Source organism: Leuciscus leuciscus (assembly GCF_965113295.1).
Source record: "Leuciscus leuciscus genome assembly, chromosome: 23".
Taxonomy (NCBI): domain Eukaryota; kingdom Metazoa; phylum Chordata; class Actinopteri; order Cypriniformes; family Leuciscidae; genus Leuciscus; species Leuciscus leuciscus.
In genome coordinates, this window is record NC_138747.1 from 6,705,877 (window position 1) to 6,728,913 (window position 23,037).

At 37.9% G+C, this 23,037-nt stretch overlaps 1 protein-coding gene across 4 annotated transcripts; it reads right to left on the reverse strand.

Moving 5' to 3' along the window:
• Window positions 1-881: 881 nt before the first annotated feature.
• mst1rb (macrophage stimulating 1 receptor b) lies at window positions 882-22,151 on the reverse strand. Of its 4 annotated transcripts, XM_082155447.1 has the most exons (22): window positions 21,871-22,150; window positions 20,503-20,555; window positions 18,935-20,223; window positions 14,837-15,013; window positions 14,632-14,754; window positions 14,333-14,503; window positions 10,656-10,816; window positions 9,802-9,940; window positions 9,538-9,674; window positions 8,756-8,935; window positions 8,556-8,655; window positions 6,703-6,921; window positions 6,316-6,462; window positions 6,034-6,187; window positions 5,788-5,880; window positions 5,213-5,425; window positions 4,482-4,562; window positions 4,122-4,303; window positions 3,777-3,886; window positions 2,962-3,127; window positions 2,721-2,857; window positions 882-1,739 (listed from the first exon to the last, which is right to left on the reverse strand). In XM_082155447.1, exons 3-22 carry the CDS (start codon window positions 20,135-20,137, stop codon window positions 1,508-1,510), a joined length of 4,125 nt encoding a protein of 1,374 aa, XP_082011573.1. In that variant the 5' UTR covers window positions 20,138-20,223; window positions 20,503-20,555; window positions 21,871-22,150; the 3' UTR covers window positions 882-1,507. The 4 variants fall into 4 exon arrangements, with proteins under 4 accessions (XP_082011573.1, XP_082011574.1, XP_082011572.1 ...); XM_082155448.1 differs by lacking the exon at window positions 20,503-20,555 and having other exon boundaries at window positions 8,756-8,920; window positions 21,871-22,151; XM_082155446.1 differs by lacking the exon at window positions 20,503-20,555.
• Window positions 22,152-23,037: the final 886 nt, after the last annotated feature.

Below are 23,037 nucleotides of genomic sequence, written 5' to 3' on the forward strand. Positions count from 1 at the left end.
TGTAAATATGCATTACTTTAAATGACAAGACAAGGCGATGTAGCTGTTGTGAAAAACTAATAAAGAATAGCAGTCACAGCAGCAATCGTCTCCCCTCGGCCATGTTTAAAGTTTATTGCCCGCCCAACTAGGGAACTTAGGTATCAAAATTATCCCCAAGATTCCCAGAGTTAAATATGACTTGAGAGGGCATTCATGTCCAATTTTTAACTAGGAAACCCATATTTATGATAATTCTGATAGCACATGAAGGCAGCATGACCTAGCACAAAAGGAACTACCAGTGACGTAAGTGTACGTTGACTGGTCGAACACATGTGAAACACCGGTACCCGCCATTTTTAAAAAGCTATGTAAACACACACAGTTTATAGCCTATATATTAACTCCAATAATATGGAAATACCGCCGAAATCCAGGCACTTCTCCACCTTTAAGCTAAGGAGGAAATCCAACGCGACTTTGAAGGGAACAAGCGAAACATGATTATGTATTTCTGCTCAGACAGCGACATTGGGCATCAACCACAAGCCAAATGCTATAATACTTTTTCGTATACTGTTTACTTTCTTTCTACTGTTTACTTATCAAATATAAACTAAGGAAGATGTTCTCAGCGTTGTCAAAATAAAAATCCCACACAACAACCAGAACGGCAAGACGTAAGTGACAGAGTTTCTCTGCAGTTCTCGGTATAGAACTGAGTCCTATAACTGAGTACAAAAGCCCCTATTAAGTCCATATACCGTGCACCAGTATGGATACTGTTGAAATAGTACTGTTTAAGTAGTATTCTAGCATGCTATTTAAAGAGGCCACATTATTGGCTTTTACAAAGTCTTGATTTTGTTTTTGGGGTCTATTAGAATAGGTTTGCATACTTAAATGTTTAAAAATAACTTTATTTTTCACATATTTAACATTGTTGCAGAACCTCTCTTCCCAGTCTGTCAGTAACGCTCTGTTTAGTTCCTGTCTCTATGAAGCCCCTCCTTACTAAAAGAACAATGTGCTGATTGGTCGGCTGGACCAGTGTGATTGGTCAACTGCTTCGGGGGTTTTTCGTAAATGTCACAACCCTAACCATAACCGCAAGTCTCAACACACTACAAATTATTTTGTGTATGCCTTTGGGCGGGAATTATGGTTACCAGGAAGAAAACTCAAGACTACAATCGAGGCGTTTCAGGGAGTTCAGAAACAGTGCCTACTGATATAGAGAAGAACTCCCTGTATAGTGGACTTTGTGCTTTGTAACTTTGCAGACCTTTTTCATGCTCAAACAGCAACAGTACACACTAAAGAAAAAAGCATAATAAGTCCTCTTTAAAGCACAGTTATTAGGTGTGTAGTGTGTTCGTATGCTTTTGAATCGCTCTCGCGTTACTTTGATGTCATACACCGATCAGTCTGCGCAGCACCACTTCAAGTCGAACACACCTACTGCCTTGTCAGCAAGGCTGTGAAAAAGACTCCCTTTTTAGAGAGTATCAAACCAGTTAGCCAATCAGCTAGAGACTGAGCCTGCATCATCTGCATCTGACGAATCATATTCATCGGCAGAGTCTGTTAAAGCGGGGTAGGGCCGGGGCTGGTCCAGATTGACGTATGTGACCTTCAGGCTGATGTAGTGTTCCCCCTCCAGGCTGGACAGGATACTCATTACAGCGGACACCAGTGTGGAGAAGGTTGGTCTCTTCTCAGGGTCGGGGTCCCAACACTGTAGCATAATGGCAAACCTGCAGATAGAGAGGTGAGGGTCAGTCATCTCTCAACTGGCTCACCTCAATTGAAAAGTGACCGGCTTTGTCATACTATATTTCCAAATCAGGCATCTGACGTCATAGTAACCCCATATGATCTTGAGTCAAACACAATCACAGTTTCCATGGCTGAACTTCACCACCCGTTATGTTTCCACATCCTGTTACAACTCTGTCATAATTTAAGGAATGGTTAGTGACTCAGTGTTCCAGAGTTTCCAACTCTGCCCTTTAAAATCTAGTTCTGTTGTTCAATATAATTTATGACTGGAAAAGGCTCTCAGTCAATCAGATTAGAGAACCAGAACTAAGTGTTGTGTGTGTATATGGAGCTTCTGTAACTATATCCAAGAAAAACAAAGTTAATACTTTTGTTTTGCTTTAAATATCTAAAATTTAAGAGAGAAAAAACGGGGGGGAAAAATGTATTTTGTTATCATGGAACTCTTTTAGAATATTCCCAGACATATTTTTCACAGTTCAACTCTGGCTAAAAGCTAAAAGTTGGGTTAGTGATTGCTGGAAATTTCTCAAGGTTTACAAAGTTTTGCAGTGTCACTTGGGATTTTTAAATATTTCCCTCTGTCTGAAAGTGAATGATGATTAACTCTATGAGTGTAGTGCTTGAGGTGATGGATAATTGAAGGGACATTCACAATAACCTTTCGATTGACCTTTTCCACCGCTCTGAATACTGAGTAAGCTCTAAACCCTCTGAACCTCAAATGGTGGAAAAACACTAAACGGACTGACAGCTACTTAAAACCATTGAAATTCCAAAAGGCCATGTCACTCTTGTGGAGCAATGTCTAAAAACAAATGGAAGAATGGAAAACAACTGCAGAATAAAACCAGCCTGTGTAAGCCAAACTTTCTACTATACACCAACATTATCGATCAACTAAGAAAAGTAAGTTGGAGTAGAAGTGCATCCTGTAGAAAAATAGAGAAACTTACAAGGGACCTGGACAATACTGTGGCTGAGGTAGCCGTCGTCCCTTTAAGAGGTAATGTGTGACATCATATGGGTCAACTTCAGGGTACGGGCTGGCTCCTCGTGTGAGCATCTCCCACATCAGAACCCCAAAAGACCACTGCAGTCAAAGACAGAATAAAAAGTTAAGAAGAAACAGTGTATAATTAATACTTACTGTAATCCAGTAGTTAAACGTAAGCATATTTCATTTTCATATCTCACCACATCTGACTTGGTCGTGAACTTCTGCGTCTGCAGGCTCTCAATGGCCATCCATTTAACAGGTAATTTGGCTTTCCTGTGATCCTGGACACTGTAGTACTCCTTCTCAAGCACATCTCGAGCCATTCCGAAGTCTGCTACCTTTACGGTGTAGGATTCATCAAGCCTTGAGAGAACATTGAATGAGTCAGTACCAAATTCACAGTTGCACTTTGAACTTCACTGTGCATTTAACATACATAAGAATAGTTGGTATAGGCAAATTAAAATAAAGCAAAGATAAGAATGCAAAGCTAGTGCTTACAGTTTATAAAGTTATAATTATGGATATTTTTCTTACAAAAAAACTTCAATTCAGAAGGCCTTTATTAATCCCCTGGAGCCGTATGGATTACTTTTATGATGGATGGATGAACTTTTTTGGGCTTAAAAAAATTGGTACCATTCACTCCCATTATAAAGCTTGGAAGAGCCAGGATATTTTTTTATATAACTCCAAATGTGTTTGGCTGAAAGAAGAAAGTCATATACACCTAGGATGGCTTGAGGGTGAGTAAATTATGGGATCATTTAAATTTTTGGGTGAACTGGCCCTTTAATCAGAACGGACCAATAGTAGTTTGAAGGTATTTGCCAGTCGAAGTGAACTTTTAATGAACATTTGTTTGGCAAGCTGTTTCAAACTCCCGAAAGCGCCAAACAAACTTTGTTTGGGCCTGATTTTGTTTGAAATGACGTCACATCAGTTTGTTCTTCGATTTCGCTTGAAGTATATCAGGGCCTTAATTCATAATCTTTGTGCGTGCAAAACTCACATGCAATTGCGTGCCGCTAGATCGCGGTGTACAAATTTCTTTTGTGCCAGATACTCCATTCCTTTAGCAACCTGGAGCCCGAAGCCAATCAAATCCTTAACTGTGGGACTCTAGGATAAGACAACAAGACTAAATAAGACCCAAATAAATAAGTACAAAAGACACAGTGAGTTTGTATAATTTTTGGCAACATCACTTCCTGGAACTTCTATAAAGGTTATGAGCAGTGCAGGAGGTCATGTTGTGAAATCCATCCCCAAATACAAACCTGTTGTGCAAGGCGACGGTGAAAGGCAAAATACATAACATATTTGATGTGTCTGAGTTCACGTTCTAGCAACTGACCCTCTTCTCACAGCGAATGAAGTGACGCAAGTCTCCGTGTTTCATGTAAGGTAAGACTACCAAGGGAAGTCCCTCTTCAGGAAGCAGGATACCCAGAAGAGAGAGAACATTACTGTGATGAAATCCCTTCATCAGAATGCCCTCTTTCAGAAACTGCTCCACTTCTTCCACATCTGTTATTCCTACCAAAGAGGAAAAAACCCATGACCTTGGTTTAAGCAACAGGAACACGGCAAACAGCAAGCCAATTTTAAAGGCAGCTTATTGTGAGAAATAAATGTTTTTCATCAGGTAGGTCATCCCAAGAGTGCAGTTCAGATTTTCAGGAGTATCTTTATGAGCCATTGAGGAGTTTCTTACTGTTGAGAGATTTCACAGCACAATGGATTTCTCTGTTGTTGTGGTCAGTGAGATAACCATGGTAAACTGTGCCAAAGTGTCCTACGAAAAAAAAGCATGTATTAATCTTCAAGTTCAAAATATGACCTTATTCCTTTTTTCAGTAATTGCATTTTTTGAGAAATGAAGCAATATCATCTTCTAAACCCTGGAGTTTAGGGTCAGTTATATTTTTACGTAAAAAAAAAAAAAGGAGAAGAAATGAATACTTTTATCCAGAAAGGATGCATTCAATTAATTAAAAGTCAAAAAGTGAAGACATTCACAACATTTCAAAAGATTTCTATTTCAAATAAATGCTGTTCTTTTGAACTTTCTATTTATCAAAACATCTTGAAAAATAATGTATAATGGTTTCCACAAAAATAAAATCAGCATAATAAGCATATTAGAATGCTTTCTGAAGGATCATGTGACACTGAAGACTGGAGTAATGATGCTGAAAATTCAGCTTTGCATCACATGAATAAATTACATTCCAAAATGCATTAAAATAAAAAAATAGTTATTTAAAATGATAAAAATATTTAACAATATTTCAGTTTTTACTGTATTTTCAATCAAATAAATACAGCCTTGAAGAGCATAAGAGACTTACAAAACATTTCAAAAATCTTATCGACCCCAAACTTTCTAACGCAAATATACTGAACTTATTTGCAGCATTCAGCATATTTGATTTATAAGCATACCCTTTCCGATGATCTGGTGGTGGTGAACCTTGAGCATGGAAGCTGGGATCAGCACGTCCTTCACCTCCTCCAGAAGCTCAGGGCGGAAACTGGTGATGGAGATCTTCTCTGGGGGCATGAGAGGGGTCAGGGTTGTGTCCAGGGTGCCTGTGTAGGCCAGGCCGGGGAACGCCACGACCCCAGCGGGTGCAATGATGGTTGTGACAGGCAGTTCTACAAGGAGCAATGAAAAATGGAAGTGCTTCTGAAATATTTTTAGCCTTCAAATAAATGTGTAGACCTAATATTTCATGTGAACAGAAATTAGGTTTGTGCTCTTAGTAGGACATAGTAATATATTAAATCATATATTATGATATATAATGTTTGGTTCCATTTATTGGAATTACATGGAATTAGAATCAGGACCGAACCAGAACTGTTCCCCCATCCATAGTAGAAACCATTCAATTATATATCTTAAACTTATATTGAAAAATATTTCAATAAAAAAAAATATGAGAACGCTGATAATTCAGTGATCGATCATTATGATCTTTTTTTAATTGGTTGCTGATGTGAAGGTGTCGTCTCACCACGTCTGTAGTCTCCTAAGGGACATAAATCCACACTATTATTACGCGAACGACTGTGGGAAAAATAAGACAGACGACTTTCTGCCAGCGAAGCTGTGGATTTAAAAAAAAAAAAAAGTATTGATAAAATCGATAGTCTTAACTGTGCTTGCTAAGATGTGTAACTGAAAAATGACTGGAAAAGATTTGACCGCAAAATAAGAGTTGGCATTGCTTAAATGAACGGAAAATGTGAAATGTGCTCACCTTTTTTCTGCTTCCTCAGATGTTTCAGCACAATGAAGGCCATAACCGCACCCGTGACCAGAGCTGCCAGTATGCCAAGCACAATACCCACCATATAGTGGTTACTGACCAAGATTACAGTGCCAACATTATGTGTGTACCCATTAACTGTTACCTGGCATGAGAAAATACTGATGTCAGAGTAAGGTTGTATTATGCAACTAATTGCAATCAAGGTGATTTGGCTAAAGACAAGTTAAAATTACTGCATTTATCGATCTACACATACTTTCAAGCACTCACCTTCACAGGTAAACCCTCACTGGGAATAGTGATATTATTAGGGATCCGGCATGTGATCTCATTATCTAGAACTTTGGCACCACAGTCAGCGTCTCCAACCGTCATCGTGATTGACATGCAAGAACTCACAAGGTTCAACTTCTGATGCTGCGTCATGAGAAAAAAAAAGTTGTACAGTGTCTTTATAGTGAAAGATATTACTAGTGAAATCTTTAAATATGATTTAGCTTTTAAAATGTTCAAAATTCTAAAATCCTTTATTTCCAGGTTTTTAAATGTGGTCTCAGACTTTTGGACCCCATAAAACATTATCAAGGCATACATTGCAAGATGATCGAGAGTGAAAAAAGTCAGAGCAGCAATGGAATAATGTGATTTAATACATACATGCAAGGACACTTCATCAAACCCAGGGTAGAGTCTCAGTATGTGACCTTCAGTCTCAAACGGGATGGGTCTGCCATAGGGGTGGTAGGAGAAGTCTTGTTTCCACAGGCCAAGCACTCCGTCCATGTCAAACGAGAGCTCGCCCTCTTCGGTCTCATCTCGATGGAAGACGGGGGTGATGCACTCCATTCGGGTGGGTTTTGCTTTACCCCTGCACTCCTTCAGAGAACAACAGTACGGAACAAATGTAAAACAAGGCGAATGTCAGGTTGTGCCATGTGCCCACAAATATATATCTGTTCGCTATGATGCTGCAATCTGAAAACACTAAGGCTGCACTGCAAACGTAAAGCTTTAAAACACTTTAATCTTTCATTTATAAGCGCAGCTCTCGTGGAAGAACCGAGACAACATTATGAAAGTCTTACATGCTCCGAAGAACCCAAAAACGATGCGTTGTTGTGGTCACTAAAGGTGTGTTCACACTTGGCAGGTTTGGTTCGATTAAAACGAACTCTTGTGCGATTTTGTTGTTGTTGCCATCTTTAGGTTTGGTGTTAAAAATGACAGTGTGAACACAGAGTGAACCTGGACTAAATGTGTCATTTTCTTTTTTGGTCTGGACCAAAGGAACCAAGAGAACCGAACTACAAGTGTGAACACACCCTAAACAGAGTAGGTAGATTCACCCAACTACATATATAATCTTTAAACAGAAAAATAAATAAAGAGAGCTGGACACTTATACTTGTAATTTTAAAGAGGTCATTTTATACATTTTAAACATTTATTAAAATGTATTATAATAATATAATAATTTATTCATTTATAATTACCCCGAAAGCCACATATAAAGTTTTTCATCGTGCCAAAAATCATCATCATTTAGATTTTAAAGTTATCCAATTTGTGTTAATTAAATTGGCTGCTGTGCCTTTAAGAAGATTATATGATTTGAAATGAGATACAGTGGTTTGAAAACATGCCACTGAAACAGATCCGACTGAAACGTAAAAATAAACTCCAGCTCTTTTCTAACATTTAGATTATATAAGATGTGCAGAGCTTTAGGTGCTACACAGCCAGGAACCACACAATGTTGGACTAGTTTTACTAGTGTGTAGGAATAAGATTATCTATCCTGCTACCTTCTTATTCCCTCACCATGACAGTGTGGGCTAAATTTCAGTTTGTTCATGACAACTCTCTGAATAGTTTTAGCATGTTATTGAATATGGAAATGTTGTATTTAGCCTTGGCAGACTAGATCTGGTACGGTGCTGCTGTTGATTATTGGTGCTGCGGTGGAGCAAGAACGGACTTGCTACTGCAAATAGATACACAGACACGCTGCTGTGAGTAAGTAAGATATGCTTAAATAAAATGCGTAAATAAACATACAGTAAATCCCATAGCAGATTTAGGCAGGTGGAGCTGGGAGAGGTGGAGGATTTCAGAGGAACTGTGATACAGTAAACAATGAACCAGACTATTTAAATAGCAAGCATTCTTATTGGCTGCAGGAACAGCAGAGGACAATCAGTTTGTGCCACGCAGTAATAATGTGATTGCTTGTAGACTGTATGCAAAGGACCTATAAGCCCGCGTCCTCTAGTCTAGAGTTTCATGACTTAACTAGCTATTTAATGTTCTTAAGGATTTTAGAATTGACTGTTTTTCCATCCTACAGTAGCTTCAATACATCTTTTTTGAACTTTTGAGCTCTGAAAGTTACAGAATAATACTAGAATAATATTAAGCAATATTCCTCATGATATATGACCCCTTTAAATACACAAGGCAAAAGATCAGTAGTATAAAATATCTCAAGAGCAAAAGTTTACAGTTCATACAGTGGAAACCGGCTTGAGGTGGCTTTCTTTGGGTTTAAAGTAGACAACAGTTTTGTAGACCGAGTCCAGATTTCGGCCTTCAATGACGATTCTTGACCCACTGCAATTCAGCAAGATAAAATGTTAGACAATCCATATTTTTTCTGAAAGCTTTTCTCAGTTGTCAATAAACAACTTATAACTTCCTGCATCTACAGTACCTGTCGAAGCTGCAATCGGGCAGCACCGCAAGAATCTCAGGGGTCTCTTTGTAGCGGAAGACGTTAGTGGTCACAACACGGGACTTATCGATGTAGACACGGAGCACCACGTCCTTCACCTCCGTCACAGGCTGAGAGACACATACGATGGAGGACAGGTTTCCTCTGGCCACAGATACACTGAAGCATGAACACCATTACGTATTGTATGAAACTGTGCATTTTAGACCTGGCCAACAATAACATGCATTTACATACTTTATGATATATTTCACACATTTTGCAAAACAATTAAATTAATCAGTACTGTAATATATCATATACAAGTAATACCATTCAAAAGTTTGGGGTCATTCATTTCTATTCAGCAAGGAGACATTAAATTGATCAAAAGTGACGTAAAAGTATAATAAATGTTGTTCTTTTGAACTTTCTACTCATCAAAGAATCCTGAAACACAAAAATATTTTCACAAAAATATTAAGCAGCACAACTGTTTTCAAGATTAATAATAAAACTGTTATTTTATGTGACATTTTTATTTAATGTTTGACAATAATACTCTTTTTACTGTATTTTTGATTCAATAAATGCAGCCTTCGTGAGCAAATGAGACTTATTTCAAAGACATAAAAACATTTTTTTTTTTTAAGTTAGTGTACATTATTTTAATATAATAAATTGTGTTTTAGGCATATTCACATACAAATGTATTTGATATAATTGGCAGTGCCTCTTCAGGCCACCAGTTGAAGACTGATATAATGGATACACACACACACCTTCGGATTGGACATGTTTCTCCATCAAGCGTAACTTTCCTGTTCTTGCCAGAGTCCAGATAAGGACCTGTGATGGTGATGTGGGTTCCTCCGTCCACCGGCCCATAGTCAGGTTGAACCTCAGTGATGTTTGGAACCTGGTGAAAAAAGGATGTTGCTCAAAGGTAATCTATTGTCAACACACACATGCTAATGACTATTCTTAAAAAAATCAAGTTGACAAGAAAATGCATGTTTTGCTTGTGTAACGAATGAACTAATTACCACAAAGGTGAATCCAGGCATCTCTGCACTTCCTTCAATCGAGTAACGCCCCTCCACTCGGCCCTCGTGCACTTTTGCTGTGACGTTCACTGGTTTATAAAGTGGTTCTGACGCCCCAGAGCGGATCTTACACAACAAGCTGGGCAGAAAAATGACCAGTTACATGACTTAAACACTTACCTTCATTCAACCATGTAAAATTTAACCAAAAATCTTTCTACTTTCCATGAGCTTTGAAAATCTATTTGCAAATATTTATGTGAAAATTAAGCCTAACTGCCTAATGACTTTTTCATTGTGCAGTTAAGACCGAGTGAATTTGACAAAGGTTTTCTATAATTTATATATTAAGTTTGGGTTAGTAAAACTGTTTAATGATTTTTTGAAAGAAGTGTCTTATGCTTACCTAGGCTACATTTATTTAATTAAAAAATATAGACAAACAGTGAAAAATTATTCATTTTCAGTATCATAACAACAGTCTTCAGTGTCACAAGATTCTTCAGAAATCATTCTAATATGCAGATTTTAGCTCAAGAAACATTTCTTCTCAATGTTGAAAACAGTTCTTGATATTTTTGTGGAAACAAAACGACGTTTTTCAGGATTCTTTGATGAATAGCAAGTTAGAAAGAATTTTTTAAATTTTTGTTAATTTTTTCAACAAAGTGTAAATTTACACACAAAACTTTGCATGTATTTAATGCATTCTTGCTGAATAAAGCATTAATTTCTTTAAAGAAAAAAATACAAATAAATACTGCCACCAAAGTTTGACCAGTAGAGTGTAAGAGGAAAATTCCCCTTTTATTGTTATTCATCATCTGTAAGAAGAGGAAATCAGGAATACTTACTGTGTGTTGTTGCTTTTGTGAGGCTGGACCACACAGGCGGTCTCACCCAGCTTCACCTCATGGGTTCTGGTCGTGATGGCGGGTCGCATGGGCGACTGGAACTCCCATCCGCACAGAGTCATCTCACTCTGACCATCAGGGGGCGCTGTCTTGGGGAAAAACTGAGCACAGAACATTTCCATTCATGTTTTATTTGCTAAATGCTTTCTATTACCCTGTGGGTAAACATATATAAACACATGTATATACACTACCGGCCAAAAAAGCAAAAAGTCACTGTTTGGATTTAAATAGGCAAATGCTTAAGAGTCAGATCATTATTGCCATGATTATTATGTTTCTAGCATGTTACATGTTTGGCAACAGTTCTTCTAATCCTAATTGATAGAGTGTGTTGCTTTCATTTCTTAAATAATCATGTAGGAAGAAACATAATGGCCATATTCCAGAATGACAAAGTCAAGATTCATCAGGCTCAAATTGTGAAAGAATGGTTGGGAGGGAGCATGAAGAATAATTTTTCACACATGAATCGGTACCTCTGAGTCCAGACCTTAAATTAATTGAAAGTCTTTGGGATGTGCTGGAGGAAACTTTACAAAGTGCTTGACTCTTGCATTGACAATACAAGACCTTGACCAAAAAATTATGGAAATATGGAATATGGCCATGATGTGTCTTCCTAGTTCATACATGGTTGTTTAAGAAATTAAAAGCTACACACTCCATCAATTAGGGTTAGAAGAACAGTTGCCAAACATGTAACATGCTAGAAACATTACAATCACAGCAATTATGATCCAATAATAAATCCAAAGTGCAACTTATTTTTTGGCCGGGCAGTGCATGTATAAACATATACAGTGAGGAAAATAAGTATTTGAACACCCTGCTATTTTGCAAGTTCTCCCACTTAGAAATCATGGAGGGGTCTGAAATTGTCATCGTAGTTCTGGGCTGATTTCTCACCTTTCTTAGGATCATTGAGACCCCACGAGGTGAGATCTTGCATGGAGCCCCAGTCCGAGGGAGATTTAGGGCGTTTTCCCACTGGGTTCGTTTGCTGCGGTCCGAACCCGAGTGCGCTAGTTCCCGGCGCCCCCCGCAGCGTTGGTCTGGTTTCACACTTAATTAGTTGTATCGAACCCAGGTGCGTTTGCAGTGATCTTACGTCATCGCCAGTGTTGGTCAAGTTACTTGGAAAAAGTAATTAGTTACTGATTACTGATTACTTCTCCAAGAAAGTAATCCAGTTACTTTACTGATTACTTATTTTCAAAAGTAATTAGTTACTTTACTAGTTACTTTACTAGTTACTTTTCAAAAACATGATGCACGAAATGAATAAGCTATGTAAAGCCATAGACCTTTCTGCTTAATTCTATTCTTTCTGCATATTCCATCATCTAAAATTTAATCAAATTAAACATTCTTTTTTAAAACTTGTTTTATTAGTTTCAGTATTTTAACTTTATGCACATTGCATCAATGACTCACTCATTAAGATGGTCGCCTGCCGCCTCCTACTGGCGGTTTATAAATATTATTTCTATGCACAAATAATATTTCTTATTTGTATATTCAAAAAATATTTTAAATAATCTCATTACATTATTTAATGCAGTTTATTTGATTGGTAACAGCCCTTTAGCATGTTATTATTCTATTGTAATTTATTGATCAAATTTAAGAATTTTAAATGAAAGATGAAGCAAACGATTAGGGAAAAATGCCCTTTATAAAGGTTAAAATATCATAAATATGCCGATTTATATATGTTAAAGCTGACTGAACTGATGAGAATACTGATTCGGAATAAATGATATTTACAACACACACACACAAAAAAAAAAAAAAAAAAAATTCCTGTTCTAACAAGTGTTTTTACTCAGACAAGTGAATGACCGACCGAAGGACAAATGCAAAGCCCTGGTATATTTTTCTAATTATTATTCATTTATTTACCCATAAACCTGTCTTTAGGAAGCCATAAGTTACAGTGGCAAGAATAACTTTGTGAAACCTTTGGGGGTGGTGGACAGGGTTTAAATTAAGACAGGAGTTTGCCTTAATCTAGTTGATCATGCATTTCTTTTCTTTTATTCCACAGCTGATGTGTGCAGTTTTTTATTGCTTGCATTAAAATAATTTTCTCTTGTTTTGTTTTTTAATTGCAGTCTTTTTTTTCTGCCATTCATGCTTATCAGCTCCATGCAATCTTAAGCTTTTCTTGGTTCAGCTGCACACAGTCTGAAAAGGTTTTTTTTGGCAGTTTGCTAAAATAAAAGACCCATTCTAAGAGCTGTTGTCTTTTCTACCTTGGGAAATAATGTTAAACGAACAACTTAAAAAGGCATGACAAATCATGACATAAAGACTGACATCACTCACAACAATGCATTATCCCTCATGAACGAATATAACGTGTTTGCACGTTCATACCAGTTTACCATTACGACATCATTCATGAATAAACATGACGTCTGAACACGGACAAACGGTGCGTGTTGACGCGTCAAAATTCACGCGTTTCGTTTAAAGACTTTTGAACGCGATCGCTTGCCATAGTGTTTACCACTGACTTCGCGGCGCTCATGTCATTTGTCACTCACGAGTCACGGCTCACTTCGCGAGACAGTCTCGCAGTGTAACGCAGTAACGCAGCCTGCTTACAGGAAAGTAACAGTAATCTAATTACTGCTTTTGCAATTGTAATCCCTTACTTTACTCGTTACTTGAATAAAGTAATGAGATTACAGTAACGCGTTACTTCTAACGCGTTACTGCCCATCACTGGTCATCGCAAACGCAATCAAACAATGATATCGACAGTGATACGCATGCGCGGGATACTATACTTCCTGAACAAGCGAGCACCCGAGTCCGTGTTGCTTGCACATTAACGCGAACCGCACCACGGTTCGGGAGCAACCGAGCTCAGACCACCTCCTCCAGGTAGTCTCGGGTTCGGTACTCTAGTGCGCACCCGGGTCCGATGACAGCGTTCACATTAGCGATTTTTCATGCGAACCGTGCCCCGGTCCGCACTAAACTGCCAGTGTGAAAGCGCCCTGACAGTCATGTTTAGCTTCTTCCATTTTCTAATGATTGCTCCAACAGTGGACCTTTTTTCACCAAGCTGCTTGGCAATTTCCCCGTAGCCCTTTCCAGCCTTGTGGAGGTGTACAATTTTGTCTCTAGTGTCTTTGGACAGCTCTTTGGTCTTGGCCATGTTAGTAGTTGGATTCTTACTGATTGTATGGGGTGGACAGGTGTCTTTATGCAGGTAACGACCTCAAACAGGTGCATCTAATTTAGGATAATAAATGGAGTGGAGGTGGACATTTTAAAGGCAGACTAACAGGTCTTTGAGGGTCAGAATTCTAGCTGATAGACAGGTGTTCAAATACTTATTTGCAGCTGTATCATGCAAATAAATAGTTTAAAAAATCATATATTGTGATTTCTGGATTTTTTTTTTTAGATTATGTCTCTCACAGTGGACATGCACCTACGATGACAATTTCAGACCCCTCCATGATTTCCAAGTGGGAGAACTTGCAAAATAGCAGGGTGTTCAAATACTTATTTTCCTCACTGTATATATAAATGTATCCATTCTTTACATCTACAGTCTTGTTGTAGACCGTACGATTAATTTTCAAATCATATCTCACCTCTGTGATGCCGGGCGGACATGACTCATTTCCCCAGTATCCCCTGCACTCAGAAGCCCAGGTGCACTGACCCGAGCACCATCCACACCCCATGAACTTTGGTGCGGTCAGGCACATGGCACATGTGAGGAAGTGTCGGCAACCTGGACCTCTCTGAGGTACCTGAATCATCTGCCAGTTATGAATATAGAACTTTTATTAGCCCAAAGAAGGAATAAAGCCTTCTGGAAACTTGGCCATGTCCACTTGGAATATTTCTTGCATGTGAAATCATGGCTGGAACTTTATCTGGATCATACCTTATCTCCAACAACAAACAGTAGATGGTCTGGGGAGAGAACCGCTGCGGTAGACGACACCTTCTGGTTCTCTACAAGGGAGTAATTCGCAAAGATGACAGGGCTGGACCTTCTCAAGACAAGCTGTGGAGTGAAAAGAAAAGAGGTTGATATAATGATAAATCAAACCGGCATAGCTAGCAACTGTCTTCTTTCTGATCCACACCTGCAGGAGTCTCCCATCTGATGTGCCTATATGAGCCACTGTCTTGTTCTCGATGCTGGTGACCAGTATAGAAGTGAGCAGAACACCTCTCATCTGTCTGTTGAAGAGGTCTACTCTGTAGTACGGCTGAGACACCAGGGTGGGCTGATCTCTGCAGGTCATATTGTGCTCCATGCTCTGATCACACATATGCAAGAAAACAGAGTTGCACTGCTGTATTACAGATATCTCTTTGTCTGTCTTTATAATAGATGCTCCGTGGTACAACATCCAAAAGTTCGACATTTTCACAAACACTTTCATTCATTTTCAACACAAAAGTTATTTGCATGTTTGTAAATAAATAACTAGAATGAACATAACATGAAAATAACATTCGGGATGTTCAAAAAAGGAAGAAAAAAATAAAAAAATTTTTTTTTTTAAATAGGTCAATACAAAGCAAATAAAAAAAGTTATATAGTTAAAAATATATAGTAAATACAAAATAAATTTGTATATAAAAAAAGACAGACAGATAGACAAAACGATGACCGAACGATAAATAGAACAATTAACGATAGAGAGGCATACAGATAGATAGAACAATGAACGACAGACAGACAGACAGATAGATAGACAGACAGACAGATAGATAGACAGACAGACAGATAGACAGACAGACAGATAGACAGACCTATTGTTGGTTTGATTGCTTCTAAATGATTAAATGTAAGTGTAATGTAAATGCTTTCACAGATAAAATGGCAGTTGTATGACAATGTTTTGCGAGGAATATTTAAAATAAAAAATAGGATATTCCAGTAAACTAGGCCACCAATAGAATCTTACCACAATAACTCAACCATAACACAAACAAACTCAGACTCAAATTTCTCTGTGCCTCTGGTCACAAAGACAGCACAATTCTCACTAATGCATTCCCAGTGTGGAAACACTCTAATCTAAATATTTTACTATGTAGACTGATTTACCACAAACTAAACTAGCTCTATGCAGATGATGTTTTTAAAAAAACATTTGTACCTGTTCAAAATGCTAAATCATCCTTTTTAACAAAATGAGTAATCTGTGTCTCTCATTGAAATCTCAAAAATTACACTGTAATTTTCTACTTTTTCCACTCATTTCCCATAAACATTGACCGCAATGGATAAACTCTTCTTTTAACTACACTAACACACACTCAGACACACATACCATCTGTAAACTGTGTTTTTATAGCACCGAACTCGCAATCACACCCTGAGATTTCTGAGACATTCTCCCACACATTACAGGGATATTTGGATTGCGTAAAAGTAGGCAGTTCTCATCTGGACGCTGAAAGAATGATCTTCACATATTTTAAAACACTTGCCACACATTTATGCTGCTTCCAACTCATTTCAAATGTACATTAGCATTATAGGCATATTTTATGATACAAATAAGTTCTTGCAAATATGAAGTGCCCGCAAAAAGAATTCAGACATACAAAAATGAATCCAGTGTCACTGCATTAGATATATCAAACCAAGAGGAAACCCTTGACTGACTTCATATATCCACAAAAAAAAATCATCTGACACTTACTGGTTAAAAGTAAGTGCAAAAATGGCTTAGAAAAGAGTGTTTAACATACTTCGTAGACAACCTCATGCTAGTTTTAGAACACATACCATAATCATGAACTCAATGTCCTCCTCCCTAATTTCAAGTTTCTCTGATACCCTCAGTGGAGCCTAAAAGTGTTCTATCTGCCGCATGCCCAAAAATGTTCCTCTATAACACTTTGCCTTACAAGTGCATTTTTTCCATTCACATTTTTTTTAATGTTCCAAAACCTTCCACAAAACTGAAAATCAGACTTTTAATGCTTTCTATAATGAAAGAAAATGAAGTTAGCATCTCCTGTAAGTTGCTGAGATTGTATTCTAAGAATCCTGCTGTAATACAGAGCAGGGGAACATTAGATTTTAGTAAGTTATTTAACAGATGTTAGATAGTCTAGCAGAAGCAGAGCTATGGGAGGCCTGAATATGAAATATAAATAACAGAAAAATAAAGAAAAATGATTTAAACACACACTCACACACAAAGCAAAGCACAGTCTACTTAAGAATCGTGTCTTAAAAGGCATGTTGAAACTCAAAATGATGGAAGCACCAAAAAAAATTAAACTGGGGGTTTTAAAGTGTTATTTTGCTAGCAGGCCAAGCAGGTCACTGTTTTGCAAGTCTGATTCAAGTTTTAAATCATTTCCAAGTCATGAGTAATGTCTCAGACGATCAGAGTCACAAAAAGCACGGCCTCCAAAAAAAACAGTGACTATAATGCAATATCAACCTCATAAAACTTTTAACTATCTTTGACTATCTGTCTGAACCAACTGTCCAGCGGGTGCCAAATGGCTTTACAACTGTGTTTTCCCCAATAATTCTATTGGACCACAATAGTTGCTTTTAATTCCTGCATTGACAAAAACTGTTTTTGCATTTTGTATAAGTGCAACACTTAATAAGTGCTTGAAAAAAAGATTGCATCTCTGAGCCTCAGTGTAAATACTTACAAAGAATTTTTACATGTTTTTTTTTTCAATCAAACCACACAGTTATTGTTTTATGAGTGTAGTGCATTCAGTGCCATTTTTACTCTCTATAGAAGTTGAAATCCTAACAAACACAAAGACATGAAACAAAATATACAAGCAAGTGACTTATGACCCAGACTGTGGTCACTCAAACCATTTTACAACAAAATAACAAAAAGAAAGAAGCAAGCCAATTAAAGGACAAGTTCGGTATTTTACACTTAAAGCCCTGTTTTCAGATAGTTTCTGATGAAATACAATGGTTAAGATTGAAATTTGGACATTTACATTTATGCATTTGGCAGACGCTTTTATCCAAAGCGACTTACATTGCATTATCCTATACATTTATACATAGGTATGTGCAATCCCCTGGGATCGAACCCACAACCTTGCGTTGTTAACGCAATGCTCTTACCACTGAGCTACAGGAAAGCTGCTGCTGTCCCGAGAATTTTAGGTTTTTGTGGTAGCACCCCCCACCTATACAACGGTTGCATAGGTGCACTGGAAAAATCGTTCGTTTACAAAGACGTGAAACTCACCGAGTGGTCAGGGGTGTTGATATGCTCACACAAAAATCGCTGCAAAAGATGCTTTCAAACAGGTGTTTTACCATTCGTTGTAAAACTGTGGACCTATTTTTCCAAACGCCTCACACCCGTACATTCTTCCGTTGAGAGCTTGAATAATAGACTCTCCAGCCCAGTTGGTGGTGATAATGCACCTTTGCCAATTGCAAGCAAACCACTGGCATTTCATTGAATACACAGAAGAAGCAGAAGAAGAAGCGGTGGAGTAATACCGTAAAGGTGCTGCGGTCTCACAGCACAAAAACTACGATAAAACCTGTTGGAAAGCATCTTTTGCAGCGATTTTTGTGTGAGCATATCAGTGAACACCCCTGACCACTCTGTGAGTTTAACGTCTTTGTAAACGAAAGTTTAATGCGTTTTAGGAAGGATTATTCCAGTGCACCTATGCAGCCATTGTTAAGGTGGGGGGGTGCTAACACAAAAACCTAAAATTCTCGGGACAGCAGCATTTGTCCAAAGTTCAATCTTAACCATTGTATTTCATCAGAAACGATCTGAAAACAGGGCTTTAAGTGTAAAATACCGAACTTGTCCTTTAAAATACCTTTAAGCTTTTCTTAAGGTGGCAAGGTACGACATTGCCCACTTAGAAAGCTTCGCAGGTCTCAATGTAAAACAATAACATGCAAAATGAGAGAGTGTAATGGGAACAGACTGAAGACGGAAACAATTAAAGCCAACATATGGAAAGTTATGATGGACAAGAAATGCAGTCCACCAGCCAATTCTTCAAAACACGTAAAGTCATGTGCTAAAATTAAATATTCAAAACAGTGTGGCATTTACATGTTTATTTGTGGTGCTTAATTGCATTTTTCCTTTAGAAGTCATAGACTGTTTTCTGTGGTAATCGACAGTATGTCGTGGATGCTTTCCATAAAACTGGTTCAAAATCGTAGGGGTGAATAAATAAGCTGAAAATGCACCAACCTCGTGTGGGCAGCTCTCACAGGGCTGAAAATGGCAAAGGCCTCTGGAAAGCTGCTCTGGTCCCGACTTGCAACAGTCCTCCACTCCGTCATCTATTGCTGTGTTTACCGTATCCATCGGAAATGCACAAAGTGCCGAGTCATCTTCAGGAACACCAGAGTCATCAGTTACAGCGAACACACCATATAAGATATCATCCTCTTCTTCAGCACCCAGCTCATCAGCGAGCTCCCGTCCAGCCTTCCCAAAGTGGGCCGCTTGAACCACGTTGTAGACCACGTCTTTGAAAGGTTCGCTGACGTTGCTTCTCCGTCGCCGTTTGGGTTCAAAGCGACATTCTAAAACAATTTCACGATACCGTCGCATCTCCCACTCGTGGCGTGGTAGACGGCCTAGTCTTGTTTGAAAGGGCGAAGTGTCCAAGTCGGTTCTCTCTCGTTGGACAGACAAGAAGTAGACAAAGTCCTGCGTGTAGAAGCTGTAGATGTACTCAATGCTGTATGTCTGCCAGAGAGCAGGCAAAACCGTCAACCCTCTGACGTCGGTGTAAAAACCATCCTCGGTTGCAACTGGTCGGCGTACGGAAATGGACATGCGACCGTATTTTTGAGTCACGCTGCTGTTCACTGTTGCCGCGACAAAGAAGTAAACCGTTTGACCCTCTTCCACCATGGAGACTTTAGTTCCCAAAGGACTAGCGATGCAATCCGGACAGAACTGCGGAGAGTTGAACTTCTTTCGGAATAAACACTTTGAAGGCCCGGGAGGCTTTCCATTTTCATGGAGCTGATGGAAATAGCAAACTCCATACTGGGAGCTTCCACACGAGTACAAGTACATCAGGAACGTGTCTAGGAGCAACACCTCATTGTCTGTGTCCTCATGGAAGGGATCTCTTGCGATATCACACAAATTGCATATCTCACACTCCGGACTGGCCACCGGTCCCGTACGGAGTTCCCACAGTTTCCCTAGAGTGATGTTCACTGCCTCGATGACGTTCTGAGAGGCCACATAGACCTCTTGGAAAAGGGAGTTGGTAACTATGTTCTGGATGGGACTGCGGGTCTGAAAGTAAGTCATGGGGTATGGCACCGAGAAGTCCACAGCGATGGGGGCCGTTGGGGGACAAGTGTCTAATGCAGAAGACATTATAGCCTGTATCCAGACACATGTCACCAGATGAGTGGCCCAATGGACCATGTCCAGGGTGAAAAAAATGGCTGTAGTGTGTTTCGGTTACCTCCAGCAGGCATCTGTCAGAGAAGACATCCTGAAAACAGGAAGCCCTGAGAACAGAACAAACGCAAAAGAAGCTTTATTTAAAATGGTTAATCAATAGCTCAGACAAAAATTATAATTCTGTCATCATTTAGTCATCTAACCCTAACTACATGGATATTAGCAAGTAATAGGCTACTAATTAATAAGTGATCCTACTATCTTAAAATAAAGGTTTCAGAATCTAAATTATAATAAAATGACATAAACAATGTCTTATTGTAATGGAGGGAAAGATTTCATTGACCGCAAATAATTCTGACATTAGTAAGTCTATAAACACCAACCGATGTTTTGCGCATTCATGTCATTCTGTGCCAGCATCTTTAAAGTCATGTCTCTGCAAGAGAGAAAGTCATTAAAGGTAAAAATAGATATTTTGTACAACTCTGAGATAACAGAATGGTCTATGTAATATTTCTTGGTTTTCCTCTGAGTTATTTATTAACAGAACTCATCACCATGTTCTACACTGAGGGCCTCTCTAATTGACATTCTTGTCACAACCTAGACGTGCTTTTTTGAGCAAAAGTTGCAAATGGACTGTTCCGCTTTTCAGTCAAGCGCCTTTTAAAGTAACAAATGAACTAATTACTTTTCAAAATCGTGCCACAGCATTTGCACCGTGGCACAGAATGCATTACATGTATAGAATTTATTAATCTTTAGGGAAACAATGGAAAGTAGTATGCGTTTCTTTAAAACAGATCTTGACCAAAGAATAGGAACCTTAAAATGGATCACAGGTCTCTTTTGGTTGCTAAATGCAAATAATAACCATATACGGATGCATAGTTAGGACAGAAATCTGAATAGGCAGGCTTATCAACTTTTAAAAGATCCTAGTGAAAAACTACTTTTTTAAATATTCAATAACTTGGATCCAGGCTTACATGACTGCCTTACCGTGTACCATGTAAAACATACTTGTCTTTGTTATATTTGCACTGAGTCCCCAAACTAGTAGAATTTCTGAAATACAGGCTGCTCTATTAAAGATACGGCTGCTCCATTTGATTTATTTGTACCAAGGATATAACGTTTAGGCAACGGTTGAGGTTACCCTGAGATTGTTTAGTCCATGAAAAGATTATGCAATTTATTGATATCGCCTGATCAATCATTGTAATGCTTATTCGGTTAAATGAACAAAACATATTTGTGATGCTCTGTACCTATGAATCTAATACTCTTCTTGCCATTTATAAACCTTAATAATTATTAGTGACAAAATTTCAACCGAGATAAAGTTGGCTTGACGTTTGATATTAGTCAGAGATTGAGCCTCGATTTAGCATAATGACAAGAGACATTGTGTTCGATTTTTATTTATTTATAGAGAACCCAAAGTTTTTCATGTTTTTAATCTGCCTTGAGGTATTGCAACTGATAGATTTTATAATGTAATGATGGAGGATACAAAGTACAAAACGAACAAAAGACAATAAATGATCGAATACTTACAAGGATTGTTTACAAAAAAATAATAATCTTGTAAATACCTAATTTTATATATATATATATATATATATATATATATATATATATATATATATATATATATATATATATATATATAGCCTATAGGCTATATATATATTAATAATATTTCAATAAATTTTTTTAGGATAAAGAGACAATAAGAACACACTAACCTGTTAGTGATGATGATGATGATGATGATAAACCAGCGAAGAACAGATCTCAGGACAGATCAATAACTGCATTTCCAACTCTAAACGTGTAGACACTTCCACGAGTGAAAACAATGAAAGAAAGGAAACAACTTTCCAAAAAAATTAACAGAATATATTGACTTTCGTTTATTCATCAAACCAGATAGAAAACTTTAGCAATACATAATTAGAGAGCTGTCTTGGTGTCTGGGACGACTGCTTTGTTTCGTTTGATCCACGAGCGCCACTGACTGAAACTGATAGGCCCCGCCCACCAGAATACGGGACTGAACCTTTTTTATACGGTCAATGGAATGAACGCTACGCTACTATGGTGACGGCATTTTTATTAACATTATTTACGCATGCAGACGTTCCTTGGTCACGTGATCTAGTAGGCATAGCATAGTAGGATTCAATATTATTCCTTTGATGGATAGAATAAATAAATCTCACGCACACAACGTCCAAATAATGTATGTGTCACTGTGGTTGTGAGAACACAACTGAGCTGTACAAACCTCAAAGGCAAACCTTTTAATCTATTTCCATTTAATCTAATTCAAACTTTGCCAAAATCCTTATTAATATATGACCATGAATTCGTAGGCTACTTGTTGAGTGAGGTTTTTCAGAGCAACCTCAAATTTTTTAACTTTATGATAGTAATCTACACACAGACTAGTGGCTACTTGACAGCACCAAACTTGATCTGAAATCCTAAATCCAGAGTTAAATTGCAGGTGTGAATCTTACACTAGGTTACATTGTTAATAATTATCAAGAGAATAAATAAAAAAAAAAACTGCTTTTTGGCACACAGAGTGTGACTTCAACCCTTATGACAGAGAAACTCTTAAACAAGCAATTATGCATAATTCTATGGAATCATATGTGCAGAATTATGTATGGCAATGTTTTTGGTTGTATTTAAATGCATACACATTTGTTTGTGATATGAAATTTATAGATAGACATGCAGGGTATTTTGATAACAAATCTTAAAATATTTTTTGTCACATAACCCTCAAAATGTTCCAACTGTCTTTTCAAATTGTAAACTACTAGCTTGAAGGGGTCATCGGATGCAAAATTCTCTTTTATATATGGTGTTTGCATATAAATGTGTTTTTGCAGTGTGTGTAC

Bases quoted from the DNA above. Each gene is read 5' to 3' on its own strand.
- mst1rb (XM_082155446.1), bottom strand. From the start codon at position 20,137: ATGGTCCATTGGGCCACTCATCTGGTGACATGTGTCTGGATACAGGCT. The intron at 10,817-14,332 runs GTGAGATATGAT...TTCTGTGCTCAG, and splicing joins GTCCGCCCGGCATCACAGAG to TTTTTCCCCAAGACAGCGCC. The intron at 9,941-10,655 runs GTAAGTATTCCT...TTTTCTGCCCAG, and splicing joins CACAAAAGCAACAACACACA to CTTGTTGTGTAAGATCCGCT.